Here is a 21,467-nt window from a genome sequence, read left to right as displayed (position 1 = left end):
TTTTTAAAAACTCTTTTTAAAAAAAGAGTTCAAAGAAAGGTATCAACTATACTTAAAGTTTAAAAAGTAAATAGACAAAAACTTAAAAGTTTAAGGATTTTAATACTATTTTGATTTTAGTTTATTTTGATCCTTATATTTGTTAAATATTCATTTTGGTTCATATACTTTAATCAAAATCCAAACTTTAACTAAAGTTGGGAATACAATACATAACCAAAATCTACCCAATTAAGACTAAAATTGTAAATTCTAAACCAACCAAAATAATTTTAAAATTATAGGCAATTAATAAGGCAACTAGTAGTAGTGTAGTGAGGCCGCATGAGCATTGATAAGGTTGGGAGCACATTATTAGAGCCTTATTTCACGGGTCAACCAAATAAAGGCATAATCAATTCCCACCTGTAAAAGATAAGCCGCGTACACGTCCGAGCTCACTCTTTCCTCAAAGCTAAGAAGAAGAAGAAGAGGAAGAAGAGAAGAAGAAGAAGAAGAAGAAGAGATCAATGGTCGAGAACGTTGTTGAAATGAAGTTCTGATTTATCAATCAGTGTAAAAAGGCGATTTCAAGGATTCATCGCAGCTGCCAAAGATGCTCAGATTTATACTTCTATGGCTTCTAATTAACTGCTTCGTTTTCTCTCTTTCCTCAGCTCGCCCTCGTGAGCTTCCGCTACTATTCCTCTCTCTCTCTCTCATTGCCGGTTTCTTCGTTTGAATCTCCTCTTTTTATTGCTGTATTGAATTAGGATTCAAATTCTCACTACTTCATGTTAATTCAATTGCTCTGAATTTGAGTCTAGAGGCATACAATTTGAGTTGGACTGGACTCATCGGCGACTAGATCTCTAAGTTGCGAACACTGTTTAGATTTTTTTGCTTTGAGTGTGAATTGACTTATGTGCCTTTGAATTCAATGATAATTGTAAATGGCATCTTTAATTTGTTACGTTGTTTGATGATGTTGCTTTCACGATTGCTACCATTTTTAGGAATAGAGAAGGTTGCAAATAATAAATAAGCTAGGAGAAGCAGGATGTTCTATGTCTAATAGAATCTGAGTTAAATTACTTCATTTCTGCAAAGAAAGACTAATTAAAACGAAGACATTCATCTCATGCTCATTGTTTGATTGATATTATTTCATGTGTCCTACTATTGTAGAACCATTTGCTATGCGCATAAGTTGTGGAGCTCGGAATGACGTTCACACACCTCCAACTAATACACCATGGTTCAAGGACTTTGCATATACAGGAGGGATACCAGCTAATGCAACACGCCCGAGTTACATTTCTCCTCCTCTTAAAACCCTCCGCTATTTCCCCTTGTATACGGGTCCTCAAAATTGCTACATTATCAACAGAGTGCCAAAGGGACACTACTCTGTGAGGATCTTCTTTGGACTTGTTAACCAACCTAATTTTGACACTGAACCACTATTCGACGTTTCTGTTGAAGGCACACAATTTTGTTCTCTTAAATCGGGGTGGAGCAACAACGATGAACAAACTTTTGCTGAAGCCCTTGTATTTTTAAGGGATGGCTCTGCCTCTCTCTGCTTTCATAGCACAGGTCATGGAGATCCAGCTATTCTTGCGATTGAAATCCTTCAAGTTGACGAGAAATCATATTATTTTGGACCCAATTGGGGGGAAGGAGTGATCCTTAGGACGGCTACAAGACTGAGCTGTGGTGCTGGAAAGCCCAACTTTGATGCAGATAGTAATGGGAACCACTGGGGTGGGGATAGATTTTGGAGTCCTATTAAAACTTTTGGTCAGCAGTCTGATCGTACCATCTCTGTCGAAACCAACATCAAACAAGCTTCAATTTCGCCAAACTTTTACCCAGAAGCTCTATATCGGTCTGCACTTGTAAGCACCAATAGTCAACCTGAATTGACATATGTAATGGATGTGGATCCCAATAGAAACTACTCGATATGGTTTCACTTCGCTGAGATTGATAGTTCAATCAGAAATGTTGGACAAAGAATTTTTGACATCTTGATAAATGGCGATGTTGCATTCCCAGATGTGGACATTTTGAAACTCACTGGTGGTCACTATACTGCTCTTGTGCTTAACAGGACTGTTGCTGTCAATGGGAGGACTTTGACTATCACCTTGCAGCCTAAAGAAGGCAGTCATGCCATAATCAATGCTATTGAGGTATTTGAAGTTGTTTCAGCTGAAGTAAAAACATCTCCAGATGAAGGTAGGCCGTTGATGCCTCCCCTGCTTCTTTTTTGTGTACCATGTTCGTCCATCCTATTCCTGATTGAAAGATTTTTTTTTTTAACTTTCACAATTATGGAGTGCGTAAGATGAATATGTGATTTCCAGCAGCTTCTCTTTGGCATGGGCTGTCTTTTTTAGGAGATTGCTTCAAGTTGATTTCCAGCAGCTTCTTTTTGAGTTGATCAAGCATCTTTGAAGTTATTTTATTTTATTATTATTATTTTTTGGAGCATCTTTGAAGACTATGCATCATCACTTGTGGATTTTTGCTGTCAAAGTATTACCAGCCGGATTTTTGGTTTGAAAGGATGCTTGGTGTTATCTTTCCATGTCTTTTTCTTATTTTTCTTTTCAAGATTTTTGTTTGTATTGGGATCTTTTTCTTTCATGGTTGATCTTTGATTTGTATTGGGTTGTGGATGCTTATAGTGCTTTTGTTGTTTTTTCTTTTTCTTCTTTATTTTTGTTTCCTTATAATTTTGAGCGTTAATATCTTTTCAGTCTATTCTGTTTCTTTTTTTTTCTTTTTTTTTTCTAAAAAAGAAAGAAAGAAGGAAAGAAAGATCAATATGTGATTTATTGCATTTCTGTCTTTTAAATCCTGGTGACGTACTTGTCACTGATTTTGTCACATTACTGTAGTTAGGGCTTTGCGGAGCCTGAAGAAGGCATTAGCACTTCCTGTTCGTTTAGGGTGGAATGGTGATCCATGTGTTCCTCAACAACATCCTTGGAGTGGAGCAGACTGCCAATACGATAAAGCTGAAAACAAATGGGTCATTGATGGACTGTACTTTCCTTATCTTGTTCCTTCTAAGAAAAATATGAAAATTTTCTAGTTATCATGCAACCATTGACAATGTTTCAATCAATTTGTGTGCTGATGGCTTCTATAGGTTTTTTTTTTTTTTTTTTTTTTCCGAATTTTTACAAGCACTAACTTCTACTTTGCATGGCCAGGGGTCTTGACAACCAAGGTCTAATGGGATTCTTGCCAAATGAAACATCTCAACTGCGTCATCTACAAAGCATGTAAGTTATTGTTTGAAGCACTTCATCTTTGTATTTTCTATTGGTTTAGATTTTCTGGAGTGATTTTCGTTAAATAATTTAAAATTTGGTCCCTTCCAAAGGTTTTTAACTAGTACAGAAGATTCTTAATCTTGGACCTGATGAGATAAAATTGTTCCTAGTATTTAGAAAGTGAAAACTTTTTTTATATGATGCCCATTGGTTGCTTCATACACTTACCCGTTCATATATGTTTTCCAGAAATTTAAGTGGAAACAGCATCCATGGGCCCATTCCAGCTTCACTCGGAACAATAGCCAAGTTAGAAGTTTTGTGAGTGTTGCTTATAAACTTCTCTTGATATTCTTTTACGTTTCTAATTTTTGTAATCTAATCTACACTCTTGATACATATTTTGAAAGAGCCATTTAATTGAATCAATGCAACATTAGAATTTGAGCTTAGTACGATAGCTTAGTTGATTAGCTAGAATCCATGGTAACAAGAATATTCACTAGGTAATGTATAGGTTCGATCTATTTTGAGCTCAATATTAATCGTTACATGTAGTAGTTGTAACTTAGAACTTTTAACACCCACTGTGGAGGGTTCACCATGCTTCCTAACTGGGCCAGAAATCCTGACAAGTCGGTATTAGTAGAGATGCAGATGAAAAAGTTGATCACAGCAAGTTGGTTGTGTGCATGGTGAAGTGCTTACAGGTTGACCGTTTGAGAGAACATTCAGTTTCTTAAGTCACATCATGTGATGTGAGTTGTTTCTAGAAGAACCTCTGTTGTAGAGGGAGTGGGCAACTCCATGTATCAAGTTGTGTGAGGGTACATGCCAGTTAAGTCATCTTTGTTCAATGGACATAGTGGTGAATTTCAAATGAAGTTATACCTTTGTCAGAGCAGAACGTAATGGGAAAGCTGCGGACGAGTAGTGGATTCTTGTGTAGAAGATGTGGTTCAACATGACTACCATGGAGAGTGGTTTGTGTAAAATAGCTATATGAAAGGGAACTAAAAATCTTCAAGAAGAACTAATTTTCTTCCAATGGGAATCCTGAGAAATATGCCACGACATGAGATCTAATGGTTGGCTTGGAGCCATACCTCGTGGAGTGCAACTTGTATAGCAATTACAAGAGTATATTTAGTCCAAGTCCAAATGGGATACGTCATATGTAGACGTGAAATCAAAATATGCTTTTGTGAAGCAGATATAGGTCAAGTCTAATAGGGAATAGGTAGGCTATGGAAGGGATAACCTTCTATCTAAATGGGCAGAATTCAAATATATTCATCTGAGGTATGGTATCCAAGAGAAAAGTTTCCCAGCATGAAGAAGAGAAAAATATATTGTAACCTATAATGGAGTGATGGAGCAGTATTTAAAATATATTGTAACATATTGTAACCTATCTGAGGTATGGTATCCAAGAGCAGGCCATTGATGAGGCGTTGTGACATGATAGGTGTAGGATGTCCCTATCCTTAGAATTGAACGTCGAACTGTAAATTATAAGAAGCAAGCAATATGAACAAAAGGTGTCAAGTGAGCACGGGGCAGCATGCTAGTGGCATCATGGGGCAAACTTGGGGTCCCACAAGGGTGGTTGACTCCTCACCTTCTTAAATGTAAGGATATCTTACAATACGCCATGGGAGGAACATGGTGTTAATTACTCTACCCCAAGTCTTTAGTCATCACATGATGAGTTCTGTTTGATGAGTCATCAAGTGAAAATAAAGCTCCACATATTTCTACGGAAGCAAGAACTCCCAAGGAAGTTTAGCTGGACTCTTCGATATTACATTTTCTCCCATCAGGCCGCAAGTCAGGGGATGGGAATGCTTCTGAAGACAGGTTTTTCATCTTGAATGTTGTCCTTGATTGATGGTAGTCAAGGAGTGATACCATCTAATGTCGATGTTCCAACATTCCAATTGAGTTGAAAATTCATGATGCGGTTTTTTTATTGAAGGACTCATTGTTGAGTTACAAAGCAAGGGATATATAACCTTGCTCGGTTGAAGTCTTGACCATGATAGGGAGTCATACCATTTAAATGAGTAAACATGTATTTTTGTTGGCGTTGGTGTACATGATCAAGCAACATGATTTTAGTGATGGTATGAGGAATGTGAAAGGAGTTATATGCATGGCTAGCTATAGTTATGGCTATCCATTTGTGAAGGCTAAGAAGTCTCGTTCGTAAATTGTGTGCCTGGATATAGCTTAAAAAATTCAGAACTATACACTCATAATAATAATACTACTAATAATAATAAAATAAAGGTACACATCAATTTATATCCCTAAATCAATTTAAACCCTAAACTAGAACTATATCAATTTAAACCTTAAACTTTGGAATTGTATTAATTTAAATCCTAAACTTTGGGATTTGTATCAATTTGAACTCCAATCTTATAGTTACATCAATTTAAACCCTAAACTTTCATTAGTGTATCAATTTAAATTTTAAACTTTCATAAATATATCAATTTAAATACTGAACATTCTTAAGTATATCCAAATAAAACATAATGGAGGGTTTAAGTTGATACAATTATGAAAGTTCAAGGTTTAAATTGATACACTTATAAAAGTTCAGGGTTTAAATTGATACAATCTCCAAAGTTTAGGGTTTAAATTGGTACAATCATTAGTTTAGGATTTAAATTGATATAACACTCAAACTTTAGGGATATAAATTGATATTTGCCCTAAAATAAAATTAAAAAAAAAAAAAAAGAAAGAAAAGAAAAAGAAAAAGAAAAAATGCATGTTACTCACACCAAAATTCAGTGTAACCAATAATTTTCATGGGTGAGAACACTGCATATAAAGAAAAAATTGCAGAGGTGCCGTGAGGTGCAGAAGGCTGTGGGCTATTTTTGCAAGAAGAGGAAAATTACACCTGACGAAAATTTGGAGAAGATTTCTTTAAAGTCCAGTGTGTTATTTTTTTTATGTGTGGGCAGTGCATATTCTGGGTTGAGGGTTTCTCTTATCATTTATTTTAAGTAACCAAGCTGTGGTATTTGGATTCAAATAGTTCGTGTTGGATTATTTGAGGAGAGATTTGTAGCGTGAGTTTGAAGGTTTCTTTGCAATCTTCATCATAGTAGAACTTGCAGTTGTAGAAGACTGGACATAGTCCCGAGTTTGGGGCGAACTTGTATATTTTCGGTGTCGTTCTCCTTTTTCCTTTATCTTCTTTATTTGTGTTATTTAGCTCTAACCTAGGGAAGTGGGAGTTTGATATATAATTTAATTTGTTTCGCATTTTATTTATATCTCGCAATGAATTCCTAAAAAGTGGTATCAGAGCTGTTGGTTTAGGAATCATTGGATCAACAAAGCCAAAAAAGTTTCGAGGATATCATAAAATTTAACGGGAAAATTTTGCATATTAGAGATATTGAAAAGGATGTCAGATGAAGATTGGGAGAACATAGATGAAGCAGTTGCTATCCTCAGGACGTGTTTATCAATGAATGTTGAAAGTCTTGTCACCTATGAGACTAGTGGAGCAAAGTTTATGGAAGCGCCTACAAACAAGTACGAGAAACCATGTCAGGATCCCAAATAGTGACAGTTAGCCACAGAGATTTCACATTGCAAACATGTGTCGATTTGATGTTGCCAAATGATCAAAGGGACGATGGATGCCAATCAAAGCTGCTGATGGCAGGTGTGGAGGTACAGTTGCGCCGGCAATAATGATAGCCAATTTCAATCAGTCAGATCAAGATCCATCAATTTAGAAACAATTGGGAAGCCTGAGAGAAAGTTGATGGCTATCACAAACTCCCAGTTGTCAGATATTCTAATGGATTGATGAAGTCACAAATGCAAGTGAGGGCATTAGATTGGAAGGCCAAAGCAGTTGCTAAAGTTAGTCTCCAGCTTGGCAGCAAGCTTGAAGAATGGAGTCAAGCCACTTGCAAAATGTATCTTCTTTAAGAACATATGTTCAAGGTTGAAGATGTCAGTTGGTACCACTTAGCTGACGTGGGAGTACGTGACTGTTCTTTATGTCTGGGGGATAGTTCCTCGTAGCTTGTTCAGACTTCAGGACAAGCACAGATGAGCTACAGTTATTTTTCTGATAGTTTCCTGTTTTCTTACTTTGTTAATTTTACAGGGTTTTTTTGTTGATCCTTGGAGTTTACCAAGAAGATCAGAAATAACAGTTGTAGTGGGAGTTGAGTCTTGAAGTTTCGTTGCAGTGGGAGGTAAAATTGTCGTTTTGTCTCCAAGTGGAAGATTATTAGAAAATTTGGAGACAAAACTCGAGGCCCAATTCTTTAGTCTTACTTAACCCATATTCTTACTGTTAATTGGTTAGAATAGAAGGTGAGATACAAGTTTGTAATTCCTAATTTAATAGGCAAGTCATGATTAAAGAAGAAAAAATTGGGGCGACGGATCATCTATAAAGATATCAAAATTAAAAAGATATAGTGCAGAAGTGAAGTTGGCCCATTTCTCTAATAATTAATCTCTATAAGCAAGTATTCTAATTGATTAATTTGGAGGCTTTCATTGAAGGAAGAAATCAAGAGGCGGTGGAAATACTCAAGCAGACTTACATGGGTGAGATTTTTTTCTTCGATGTTAATGGGCTTGGCCCATTGGTAGGAAAGGTGGCTAAACACATTAGCTATGTGTGTGTTTGCATATGAAGAAAAATTGCACCAGAGGTGCCCCGTGAGGCACAGAGGTGTGCCGTGAGATGCAGAAGGCCGTGGGCTATTTTTGCAGACGGAAATTTGAAGAAGGATTCTTCAAATTCCAATGTGTTATTTTTTATTTGTGGACACTGCGTATTCTTCTTGGCTTGTGGGTTTCTTTTATTGTTTACTTCACATTATCGAGTTGTGGTACTTTGATTCAAATAATTCTTATTGGGCTATTTGAGGAGAGATTTGTAGCGTGTGTTTGAGGGGTTTTTTACAATCTCTATCATAGTAGAACTTGCACAGTTGCAGAAAACTGGACGTAGTCCCAAGTTTAGGGCGAATCAATATATTTTTATGTGTGGTTCTCCTTTTTCCCTTATCCTCTTTATTTGTGTTATTTTATGATCGATTACTTATTTGATTCTAACTTGTAGAAATGGGAGTTTGAGATATAATTTAGTTTATTCCGTATTTTATTTATATATTGCAATAAATTCCCAACAATCCTATATCATTCCCCATGAGAGTCTCTCTTCTGTTGTCAGTGTGTGTCATGGAGCCGTTTATAACAGAGATCGTATCTAATAAAAAATGTATAATGAAAACATGTAGGAAAGCTAATCAATGGCGTCTTTGTGATGTTGTGAATTATGAATTGAAATCCTGTTCTACTCTATTCTATGGAATGAAGCTGGCTAATGAAATTTTGCTGCAATATTTATAAGGAGATCAATCTTTTTAAATGTCAAAAAAGTGTACAACAATAATTTTGATGAATAAGTAAGGTGCTTATTGTTAATTGTTTTTAAGACTGTTGTCTCTCGATCTACACAACTGTGGTAGTGCAATGTTTGACATATATTTTCTCTATTAGGGATCTCTCCTACAATTTCTTCAATGGATCAATTCCTGAAAGTTTTGGACAGTTGACATCATTACGAGTACTGTAAGATACTTCAGACTATCTCCAAAAAATTGAACTTAATGATCATCAAATCAAGACTTCATTTTTACTCCTGATTCACAGGAATCTTAATGGAAACTCTTTGTCCGGGAGAGTGCCTGCTGCTTTAGGTGCAAGGCTTTTGCACAGGGTCAGCTTCAAGTAAGTAGTTGCTTTATTGTTAATTATATGTGGCAGATGAAATTACTACAGTTCACTTTACAAGATAACGTGATATTCTAACCGTGCACATTACAGCTTTACTGATAATGCCGGTGTCTGTGGTATACCTGGGCTACCTGCATGTGGACCACACCTTTCTGCTGGTGCTAAAATAGGAATTGCATTTGGAGCTTTAATTATATTCTTGCTCATAATTACTTTTGCGGTTTGCTGTTGGAAAAGGCGGCAGAATATTCTCCGAACCCAGAACGCTGGTAAGAACCTTGTTGATGAACTGGTAAATCTAGAAGTAACACCCCACTGTTTCTTTGTGTTGGGGATATCCTCATGATATGCATAGGTTCTTTTCCTAGATAGTGATATAGTTGGTGACTCGATAAGTTTATTTTCTCATCTCTGTTAAATATGGCACTCAGATCCGTAACAAGTTATTGAAATGCCATTCAAGATTTGCATCACTAACCAGCAAAGGCATTCCTAATGAGAAGCTTAAGTCATTGAAATCTAATTATGCATTATTGTCACTGTAACAGCAAGAGATGCTCCGTATGCAAAAGCTAGGACCCAATTATCTCGTGATATCCAAATGACAATGCATCACAATCAAGGCCATACAAGAACTCCCACTGAAAATGGACGCTTGATTTCATGATTCAACTATTAAAACTGAGCCTTCTTGTCTCGTCAAAGCTAGATCCTTCCTTGATGTGACTGCACCTGATTTTTACTGAAGATTGGGGGTTATGGATCCAATTGTATCGACAATGGTAAAGATCTTTAACTCCCTTGAAAGCTAATTCTTTTACATTGATACAACTTGAACAGGAGACGGGAGGTGAGTGCTAAAGAATTTTGTAGAACAGTAGTGAAAAGTGTTTGCATACACAAGTGAATATAGTTACTAAAGATTTCTCTAGGATTCAATCTCAGACTCTCAGAGGGTATTTTAATCCCCTAACCCCACCAAGAAAAAAGAAAAAGGAAAAAAGAAACCTTTCCTATGTAGCAAAGTTTGAGGAAGAGAAACCGCTTTCTTTTTAAAACTCCCCAGTCCCCAATTGTAACTTTATTATCCCAATTTTGCATTTTACTTGTTGAATTGAACCTATACCTCACTGAGTGCAATTTGATTTACTGTTCCAATATTGTTCGCATTTTTTTTAGAGGTGAGGGATTGAACCTCTAACCTTGAAATTAATAGTATATACTTAATGTCAATTGAGCTATGTTCTTTTTGTCCATTGTTTACAATTATGTACATTATTTCTGATCTATATAAATTAATTCAAGAAATGCGTCTCTGAGTAGTTATATTATATTTTTTGGCCTTGTTATTGTCCTTGGCTGCTAGACTGTATAATTGCTGAGGAAGATTACATATCTTTGTTTATTTAATATAAATATATAATTAGATGGTGGATTTGAAAGTTTTGTTTTAGGGTGAATTTTTCTTAGAATAGCTCTGAAAGTGTTCTTCACTTGTTCACGCAATAATGTTGTCTCACGTCAAAATTAATTTGTTATGAGAAAAGAAATTACCAATGCAGGTAAACAGAAGGGGGGGAAGAGCAGATGGACTTCAATCTGACAAGTAGTTTTTAACTGCTTACGGACAAAAACATTTTTACCATTTAACCTCCATGTAAATTGATTAACTGACCAAAAAAAAAAGAAAAAACTTTTTAAAGTTTTTGTATGGAAGTTTTAAAAAAAGGGAATCGAGACGTCATGAAATGGTGATATAACCTTACTTTTTTGTCTGGAAAGAAATAAAAGCAGCCAAAAAAATAGTACAGAGAAACCCTCCCATTGGCAGTAACTACGCAATTACAATATTCATTTCAAAGTAAATTACTATTCCAGTGAAAATTGAGACCTCCATGTTCAGCCATTGTCAGACTCTCCCCTTTTCTTTCTTTTCTTCTACAACCTATCAGGCCCTCACCAACAACACCACCCCCCGCCCCCCCCCACACAAAATGACCCCAAATAAATATATATATATAACAACCCACAAGGCCATGACTTAAGAAAACAAAAAAAAACAAACAAAACAAAACAAGATTAATAAAGCATGTTGTGTATGTAATACGAGGCAAGAGGCATCTACCTGGTGCAAATGAGATATTATTCGAGTAGTTTGTTACAACTTTTGGTTAACAGTTTTGCATGGTGGATTAGAGACAAGCATGAGACTTGTACTATCCAAATTGATGAAGAAAATCTTAAATCGCCAATTAATCTAAAACCTTAAGTTGATGAGTGATGAAAAATCTAATAATATGTCATTTAACATATATGGATTAACATATTGATCAATGACGAATTTAGACCGTGGTTAAATAGTTGAAGCAAACAAAGAAGAAATAATAGTTTCAGTTCCAATCTCAATATCAACCATTGAAGAGACAAAAATGCAAGAGGAAAACTTGAGAGAGATTTACACTTGGAGAAAACGACATAAATTTTCATCTTATGACTTATTAACACTTAATATAAATTAACCTATTAGATACTAAATTAAATTTATTTTCACCTATCAACTTAAATTTTTGGGTCAATCAATGATTAACATAATATCATAGTAGTTTATTAACTCTTAGTGTAAATTAATATTGCATGAACTTTCTAGAAATGAAAGGTTGCTATAAATAGTCCGATATCAAACAAATAAAGGAGTTACATAAGAACTCACTGAATATCAAAGTGAGCTTACTGATTAGAGATTAAAGGTTCAATCCTTCGTTACTACAGTTGTTATACTAAAAAAAATAGCTCACTAAATAACCAACCATGATATGTATAAATACAATTAACCGTTTATATTTAGTGGTTATTAGAGGTATGTAAATTTGAGAATCCATATCGAACTATTATTATAAGGTAATCAAATTGTAGTGATTTTATTGATCTGTTAAATGTAGATTCAATCATCTACCTGTCCAAGTAGATTCAACATATTTTTACGGTTTCTACAAAACTACGTCGTGTATGAATAATTCCAAAAATTGAAATGACAGAAAAGAAAAAGGGTGAGGGAGATTAAAATAGGAAAGAAAAGAAGGCCCAGCCCGGCCCAATTGGAGGGTGTTCCCTAGAACTGAGACACCACTTGTAAAGGCTCCACGTGTGGCCTTTTGTCTGACAGTCCCCTCATATTTTGGCAGGCGCCGCTCAGCCCCCATTCGTAGGGCTTACGTCATCCCCCTCACGTCTAATCAGGCGGCGGCTCCTCTTCTCTTTCCTGGCCCCATCCCTATATTTCTCTCTTAATCCCTTTCTCTTTTTATTATTTTTACTAATTCCCCTAAATCATAAAATCTTTTTTTTTTTTTTTATAAATTATTATATAAATATTTGTGTGTATTTACGCGTCTACCCCGACGATTACGGGTGATTTAGTGGGTCCCTCCTCTTCCCTTCCACTTCAAACTTCTCTCTATACTCATTTCATTTCCCCCCCCCCCCCCTCCACCCACCTCTTCTCAATTTCACACAACCAAAATTCCCCTTTTCTTCTTCCTTCTCTCTCTCTCTTTTCCCTCTTTTCCTCTTTCCTTGATTCTTCCATGGCTTCCACTCGCGAAGGCCACTACAGAGGCGTTCGTAAGAGGCCATGGGGTCGTTACGCCGCTGAAATACGCGATCCTTGGAAGAAAACCCGCGTCTGGTTAGGCACTTTCGATACTCCTGAAGAAGCCGCCCTTGCTTACGACGGCGCCGCCAGATCCCTCCGCGGCTCCAAAGCTAAAACCAACTTCCCTCCTCCCGTCCCTGGTCTCTCTCTCGACCTCAACGTCTCCAGTCCCTGGCCAACCGTCACCTCCGCGGCCGCTGCCCCTTCCTCTTCCGCTCGCTTTCTCCTCGGCGATTTCCTCCGCCATGGCGCCAGAAACGATATGTGTAATCTCAATGCGGAAGCCTCCCCGGTACTGCTGGACTCGAGCGCTGCTTCAACAGCCACAGCTACGACGTCGTTTATTGGTCACGTGCGGCGCGGCCTCCCTTTTGATCTAAATGAACCTCCCCCGGTGTGGCTATGATTCATTCAACAAAACCACCCCACGGCTTTTTACCGGCGTTTTTTACGGACATCACTTTCTCATTTCCTTCTTTTTGTCTTTCTCTTTTATTTATTTTTATTTTTAACAGTCTTATGTATCCACTTTTCACCCCCCCTAGATTTTAAAAAAAAAAAAAAAAAAAAAAAAAACATTAAAAAAAATATGTAAATACAAGTTTTTGGTGGACATTGATTGGTCTATTCCACATTTTCTTTTTTATATATTATTTATCGAAAATCCTAAAATGATGCCGGCCGCCGCCCGCGGAAAATATTGCTTCCATCGGACTTATAATAATAATAATAATAAGGGTGTTTTCTTTCGAGGTATTTTTAGTCACGCGCCAAAAGCGTGAGATTTTGTTTTAAGTTTTTATGAGGCGAAACATTATGAAAAGTGAATTATTTGTATTGTAATTAAAAATGGTCAAGGAGTTAACAAGAAACGACGTCGTATAGGAAGGGAATGAAAAAGGAAGGGCAAGCGTGTGCACTTTATAATAATTGCATTCCTTTCTTGGTTTCCTTTGCTTCGTACGTCTGCTTTTGCGGTTTCGGCAATTTCAGCACCCCATTTATTCTTCCATTTTTAGCCTTCTCTTTCTTCTTCCACGCGCCCTTCCTCCGCGCGTTTGTTCCAACTCCTTGTTAATCTCCGGCTAAACTGGCCCCACGCCCGCCGTTTACCATTTTCTTTTTCTCAATAATCATTAATATATTTACTTCAAGTTTTGGCCAATTTGACTAATTCTTTTCTTAAATATTTTTTGGCTGCTGCACTTTTTAATTAAATTTAATATTCACGTACTGTGTTTGGGACTGGTTTAACTTTTCCGTACGAAGCTTTCAATTTTTGTTATACTGTTGAAAAATATCCTCCTTTTTTTATTTTTTATTTTTTGTATTAATTAGAGATAATAATTGAACTATAAATATCCTTTCTGTATTTCTTTAATTAGTCATAAATATATAGCTCGTGTTTGAATGTATATAATTTGTGTAGCTTGTAATTAAAATGCTGATTTTTTTAGTACTTTTAAATTTAATTATACGTTTGTTTGTTTTTTTATATATATATATTTTAATTCAAATTTCTGACTATTTAGATGGAGAAAAAACACAAGAGAAAAAAGAAGAGAAAGAAATGGCATGTAGAAGAATAATGTTTGGAATATATTGGTGTATTTTGAAGAGTCAAATATTGGTGGTACTAAAAAAGTGAGAATGGTGTGTAGTATGATTGTATGAAAGTGGGAACATTCCATTCTTGGCTAAGGTTCTTTTTCTCTTTCTTTTTGTTTTGTCAATATATGGGTACCATAAACTATGGATGACAATGAGCTTGAGATCAAAGCAATATGAATGTACAAATTTCTTACTTTTTCCTCTCTTCTAATATCATGGGGCTTTTGTTGACACCAAAATGGCGTCTAGTCTTCAGGTTGATAAATGTATATTTGTACTTTGTCAAAAAATAAGGGTAGGGATGTCTATTTACTCTCAATTAGATAGTAGTAAGTGGAGTGGGAGTGGGGAGAATTTTCTCCCCGTGTTTAAATTGAATAAAATTGTATTGAAAAATTCTCATTTAATTTAGAAATTTTAAATAATTCTATATGGTTGAGATTAAATTTTAATTTTTTTAAATAAAAAATAAATTAAGGAAAAATTTAACAAAAGAATTTTCTCATGGGATGGGAATTAAAATAGAGTGGGGACTTTTTCTGTCGGGAAGGAGTGCAACAAAGAAAAATGACTTCAATGCTAAAATTAGATATGAAGAACTTTAAAATTTAGAAGAATCCAAAAGCTCAAGTTCCATGTTAAGATCAATGTGAAGTTGTCTCATATGAAGTTATAATAATGTATTTCTAGAAAAAAAAAATGACCAAAGTTTACATTTTCTATATAAGATTAAGATGAGATAGATTTTACTATACCAAAATTAGGATTATTAGATCTTGACAATAATTAGTTGCCGCCTAAACTTATTATGTATCAAATCTACATTATCTTTGATTTATTGTTCCTTGGTCTTTTGTCCATATATATATATATACATACATACATTGAGATATTATTTACTAAGTACAACAAATAGATGTATGGAAATACAAATATTTAATTTTAAAAAATAATATATATCAATTATTGTGATAGATATGAAATTTAAATCTTCTAAATTTTTCATATATTATTATTGATATAAAATTGTAATATCGGCACAAGAGCTGTAACAATCCCAACTTTATGGGTCGTCAAGGAAAAAAAAGAAAGGAAGAAAACCATTGGTAACCAGGATATTTATATAAAGAATGCTTATTAGAAAGGTATCTAGGATGGGACCCACTACATTTAATTAACCAATAAAAAAGAAGGCGGCAACCCGAAAAAAATAAAACACCCATCACAAAAACGAGAGAAAAATGGAATTCTGTATACAATATATATCATTTGTGTAAATTTATTATATATATATGTATAAAAGAAATATGTGTAATAATTATTATTATTATTTCTTTAAGAAAAAGTCAACAAAATTTGTAATGGGCAGTTGGGTTACCTTGCCTACCTAGTTTATTTCACTTTCTTAAATACTAATCACGTGCACTTCTATTAATTTGCATTATTTGTGTAAAATTCAATAGGAAAAAAAGAAAAAAAAAAAAAAAAAAAAAAAAAAAAAAAAAAAAAGGGGAAAAAAGGAAAAGGAGATTGAGGCAAAGAAAACTGCACCAAAATCTTGGTTGATTTTAACCTATTTTGGACTAAAAACAAGGTTTTTTTCCTTTTTTTTTTTTTGTTTTTTTCTTTTATAGATCACTACTAATTTTGTGATCATGCCCAAAACTTAAAAACAATGAAGGATAGCCCTTTATCACTGGAAGAACATAATAAGAACATGTCAAATATCCATAATGTCACTCGTAGTTTTAGTGAGTGCGAAATTAAGGGTCATTAGTGCAATAATACTCTCACATGTTAGGTTTTTCTTTATTCAATCCTCACATTAATGCATCTTCTTAAATCACTAATTGATAAAAAAAAAAAAAAAAAAAGTTTAAGTTGATGAATGAAGGTAAACGCATGACTTTCCTGAACCACCTACTTTGATATATCTTAAATTACCAATTGGCAAAAAAATTAAATTAATGGATAAAGGTAATTTTAATATCATATCACTAACACATCTCCTTGCACTCGTCGTTCTGGACTCTCATTAAAATAACGGTGTGCGAGAAGCAATATAGTTAATTAACACGCTACCGAAAAAAATCTATCCAAAATCGAGCATCATTTCTCATTAGGAGCCATTTGGATCAAAAATATTTTTTCATGGATATGGAATTTAAATGTATGAGTTTTAAATGTCTGGGATAATTAACGTTTGTGTTTGGATATGTAGAATAACTATTGTCTGGAAATCAAATGAATGTATTTGATTTACCAATCTTGTACATAAAAACCAAAGCTAGACAATTGTTTAGTCAAATATAAGAGAATAAATAATGTAGTCACAAATAAAATCGAATTGTTTAATATATTTTTATATTGATTGATTATTTAATAACTTGAAATATCAATAAATGTATTTATTTGAAATTTATGAACTCTAGATACTATTTATATTTAATAATTAATTAAAATCCAAGGATGAATTGATATCAATTTATTAATTAAATAGGTTTTATTCATGTATGAAAATCTCACAAGGAGAGTACTAAAAAGTAAGGGATTTTAAAGCTAATAATAATATCCTGATTTAAAAGAATGAAATCCTGTAAAAACAAATAGGCCGCTTGTTAAAAAATTTGTGTTTGAAATCATGGATTTGATATGTAAAATTAAACAAAATATTCCAACTAATTAAAAAAGCAAAAGGGCCCCCTCCTGGATGGCGGCTTTTCGCTGTTATATAACACGTTCATTGAATAATCAACATCGAATTCCCAATTACTCAATTGGTTAAATGAATCGACCGTCTCATTAATTAAAACAACAATTACATTAAATAAACCACGTAACTTAATGATATATACTAATGAGTCTCAGTGGCTCCAATTCCAAAGCACATCAAACACATTTTACAATTAAATACACTTCATCACTATTATTCCAATAACTTTTTTTTATTATCTATTGAAAATTTCCTTTTATATTTTCAAAACCAATTCACATATTTATTTCCCTGTATTGAAATTATTATTTAATTATTTAACTACTTTCCAAAAACTTTAACCTCAAACTTTTATTGAGTTAAACATTTAAAAATAGAAAGATTAAAATTGAATAAACTTTAAAAGAGCACGGTTGAAATGTAAGTTTGCTTGAAGTTGAAGTCACGATAAAGAGGTCGAAAGTAGTCAAACTGGAATTGTCTAGAAACAATCCCCTACTTTAGATTGAGTTTGACATTTTGGAGGTCGTTGAGCTTTTCGACAAGAAAGATGTCTTATTGAGTATATTCTTTTTGTAAATGACTATAATAATATTGTGTCTTTCTATCACTCTACTCGTGAGGAAAACGAAGTTAATCACATTTTTGGTAATTTGACATCTTCTCAAGAGTGTTCTTTGATCTTAAAAATTATTTTTCTAGAGAGAATTATTCTCTTATTGCTAATGATTTTTTTAAATACAATTTGAAGGTAGAGATATTTGAATCACGAATCTTATGATTTCTAATACAATTGTATATCAATTGAACTATGCTTCATTTGATCATCATAGATGAAATTTTGAAGTAGTTGGTCGTTCCTAAAAAAAATACCACTTTTTTCTAAGAGGAATACAAGACATTTGATTTCAACAACATTTTAAGAATCTGGGGGAGTTGAATAAAAAGGAGAATTGAGGGGCGTGTGTTAAAAAAAGAAGAAATAAAAGGACTGGAAAGCAGTCTAAGAACAGAGAAAGTGCGGTGCAGACGCAAAGGCCTATAAATAAATAAATCTCATCTCCCCAAAAAATAAGAATAATAATAATAAATAAATATATCTTTAAAAAATGGCGTCATCATAAAAAACTGACCACCTGCACTTTGCCCAGCCGTCATTTCAACCTCTCTCTTTTTTTTCCCTACTTCAATCCGCCACGTGGTCCCTCATTCTATTCTATTCCCCCTCCTTTTATTTATTTATTTATCTCTCTCTTCTTTTTTCTTTTAATAAAATCATGTCTTTTTTAATTATTATTATTATTATAATTATATCGTAAAGCTTTTACACAGCACATCAACCAAAAAATCAACAAGTCACCCAATGGCCAATCCAAAGATTTCTTCTTAATTTTTTAATTTAGAGAGTACTTTATATTATAATCTATTATTGGGGTTTTTATTTTTCTCTCCCAAAGTAGCGTTTTTTATTTTTCCTTTTAAGGGGAGGAAAATAAAACATAAATAATTTTAAATATATTAAAAAAAAAAGGAATTAGTGAGGGGTAAGTGGGGGTCCAGTAGGAGTGCAGAGTGGTCCCTACCCTACTCACGAGTGAGGCTGTCGGTAGCAGAGACGTCACGGCGGCTTAACGTCGCCACACAACCAAACACGCCGCTTTAAATGCAAAAAAATGTTTTTTTGTTTCTGAGACACTTCCCGCTTAAACTCCGTGATCTTGCCGCTAACGTCTTTCTATTTTCTGTAATTATATGTTATATATTATGTTTAATTACCCTTAAAAACAATACGTTTGTTTTGAATTTTTTGTTAAAATGAAAAATAACCAAATCTTACTTTGATTTCCTCGTGAGTATTTATTTTTCTAAACTTTGACTTTGTTGCAAAAATTAATTTGTTAGAATTTATTGATACAAAATTAGATATTCAATCCCCATGGTTTGATATCAATTTCACTCTGTTCCTTTTTATATATATAGTTTTGAATGTTTCAATTTGTGAATTAAATTTTACGATTTTTTTTAAATTGTGTTTTATTTATCGAAACACCCACTTATTTTCTCACACAACTATTTAAATAGAAAATCTAATACCAATTACAACCATATTATCACGGTCAAACATAATAATAATCATGATGATTTTAAAAATTTGATTGAATCATAACTATCAAATTGAAACAAAGCTATAAATGCACATAGAATTAAATTAAAATTTCTAAAATTAAAGAAATAAAATTAAAGTTTTCTCGAAATGATTACCCCTTTGAAAGTTGAATAAAAAATATTAAGGTTCTATTTTATAATTTTTTTATAAAATTAAATTTATAGAAATTAGTTTTAATTTCTATCAACATTTTAAATAATCAAACTAAAATTTAAAAACTAAAGAAAAGTAGTTACCAAAAACTTAAAAAATATATATATAGAAGTGCAAGTGTTTCTAAACAAAATATGCACAAACCATAATGAAAAAAAAAAATGAAAGAAAACAGATATACATTTCATAAAAAAAAATTAAAAAAAATAAAAAAAAAATAAAAAAAAATAAAAAAAATAAAAAAACGAAGATCTCATTTAGTAACTATTTGAATTTTTGTTTTTAGTTTTAGAAAATCAAATCTATATACATCATATCCATCTCTAAATTTTTTGTTTTGTTATCTATTTTTTATCAACATATTTAAAAATCGAGAAAGATAATGAGAGAAAATAGACTTAAATTTTAAAATAAAAAACCAAAAACAATATAATTATGAGTGGGCCGAAATTGTTGAGGTGGATTAGGAGGATTGGAGCCACCGAATGTTAAGAAAATTTGGAGACCTGTTCCATGGTAATGTGCTAAATGAAGTTAATCGAAAGAGAGAGAGAATGGGGAGACCACGTTTTTTGTGGAATAAAGAAGTGAAATTGGTGTAAGATGGTGACATCACAAGGCTTTACAATTACATATTGCTGCTAACTCTGACTCATAATCCTAATACATTGAACCCCACCCAAACCTCAATTAGCCACCTCCCCTCCTTCTCAAAATTCTTCGGTATCCAGTTCGATTCTACTACTCGACATATTATCGTAATATCGTCCACTTTAAACATATTTTGGGATCATAAACCCAAGATATAGTTTGCCTATTAGTCTTCCCGACTTAATAGTCCTACTCCACATGTAGATTGATAGAGTTATACTTTGCTTACCACTCAGCACTTTTTGTTCAATCTAGAATTTCTTCCACAATTTTGTATGATTATAAAAAATGATTTCTTTGACACAACTCTACAATAATATGATATTTAAAAAGATCTCATTATCCTCACTTATATCCTTTAGAAGTTTTCCTTTGGGTACATGAGACTGATAGGAATATTATTAAGGATAGTTACAGGAGTTTGTGTATGGAATTTGATTATAAACAGAGGAAAGAGAATGAGGTAGGTAAGGCAATATTTAATGAAATATATTAAGGCTCGAGAGTATTCTCAAGACTTTGAGAATCCAAATATCTCAAACACTTAGTTTATCTAGTAATTCCGTTTTCCTTTATCTTTCAATATGTTTGGGTTCTATTAGAGACTGTCTTTAGTTCTAACAATCATGTATTCAATTCTATAATATGGAAAGATTTTAATCATCTCACTTTAAAGTAGTCTAAAATCATTTAAATTTGCTTTACTGTCAAAGGAAAGAGGGAGGACAGAAGTGAACAACATTGAAGATTCATTCATACCATAATTCGTTTTCCCTTTCTACCAATACCGCTTTAAATGAGAAGCCGGCCAATGTCCCACTCGTCGTGTACGGGCGGGGTTTTGCCGAACAGCCAAGCAACCAAGACGGCTCAATGCGGCCACTTTGCCTCTTCTTTGTCCTTATTATATATTACTCAATACCACGGCTCTGCAGATAAATTCGAAGCAGTCACAGCCTCAACCATTCATCCTGTGGGCCATCTCTGTTCCTTCAGAAAGCTAATCATCAGCTTCTACAGCAAAAACAACTTATGGCAGTGGCCTTTTCCTTTTCCAATGGCTGCCTTTTGGTTTCCCACTCATTTTCTAACCATACAATCAACAAAATATTATAATTCTTCCTTCTTTTTGCTTTTTCTCCTTTTATCAACATTACAGTCTTACAGATGACACAACATGAAAAGAAAGTAGACTTAAATTTGTGTCAACTAGTGTCCATCAACCAGTTCAGAACGATTAACACGATGTTTGGTATATAAGAACAAGTTCATATACTGTCTTTTTACAAATGGGATTGTGAAACGCATTCCTCTGGTTTCATGTCTACATAGAGAACACGTTTTCAATAAACTAGAAACAAAGTTATCTTTGATGGTTCCATGAGCAATCTACAAAGATGTACTTACCGTATGAAAAGGGATTGTCAAGGGGAGAATCGAGCATTCAAAACGCGA

The 21,467-nt window shown here is 33.7% G+C and overlaps 2 protein-coding genes across 5 annotated transcripts; both read left to right on the top strand.

Annotated features, from left to right (window-relative positions):
• The first annotated feature begins 371 nt into the window (after window positions 1–371).
• LOC120083870 (receptor-like protein 4) lies at window positions 372–10,316 on the top strand. Of its 4 annotated transcripts, XM_039039773.1 has the most exons (10): window positions 376–665; window positions 1,168–2,223; window positions 2,889–3,036; window positions 3,207–3,278; window positions 3,519–3,590; window positions 7,824–7,868; window positions 8,829–8,900; window positions 8,982–9,059; window positions 9,156–9,334; window positions 9,614–10,316. In XM_039039773.1, the coding sequence occupies exons 1-10, from the start codon at window positions 596–598 to the stop codon at window positions 9,730–9,732; spliced, it is 1,911 nt and encodes a 636-aa protein (XP_038895701.1). In that variant the 5' UTR covers window positions 376–595; the 3' UTR covers window positions 9,733–10,316. The 4 variants fall into 4 exon arrangements, 3 of the variants coding, with proteins under 3 accessions (XP_038895703.1, XP_038895701.1, XP_038895702.1); XR_005483562.1 differs by lacking the exon at window positions 9,614–10,316 and having other exon boundaries at window positions 372–665; window positions 7,828–7,868; window positions 9,156–9,219; XM_039039774.1 differs by lacking the exon at window positions 7,824–7,868 and having other exon boundaries at window positions 378–665.
• Window positions 10,317–12,553: 2,237 nt separating this feature from the next.
• LOC120083421 (ethylene-responsive transcription factor 12) lies at window positions 12,554–13,882 on the top strand. Its single transcript, XM_039039179.1, has one exon. It carries the CDS (start codon window positions 12,650–12,652, stop codon window positions 13,121–13,123), a length of 474 nt encoding a protein of 157 aa, XP_038895107.1. The 5' UTR covers window positions 12,554–12,649; the 3' UTR covers window positions 13,124–13,882.
• The last annotated feature ends 7,585 nt before the right edge of the window (window positions 13,883–21,467 follow it).

This window comes from Benincasa hispida, chromosome 8 (assembly GCF_009727055.1).
Source record: "Benincasa hispida cultivar B227 chromosome 8, ASM972705v1, whole genome shotgun sequence".
Classification (NCBI taxonomy): domain Eukaryota; kingdom Viridiplantae; phylum Streptophyta; class Magnoliopsida; order Cucurbitales; family Cucurbitaceae; genus Benincasa; species Benincasa hispida.
The sequence above is the reverse complement of the archived record's forward strand: the minus strand, read 5'-3'. Positions and strand labels throughout refer to the sequence as shown.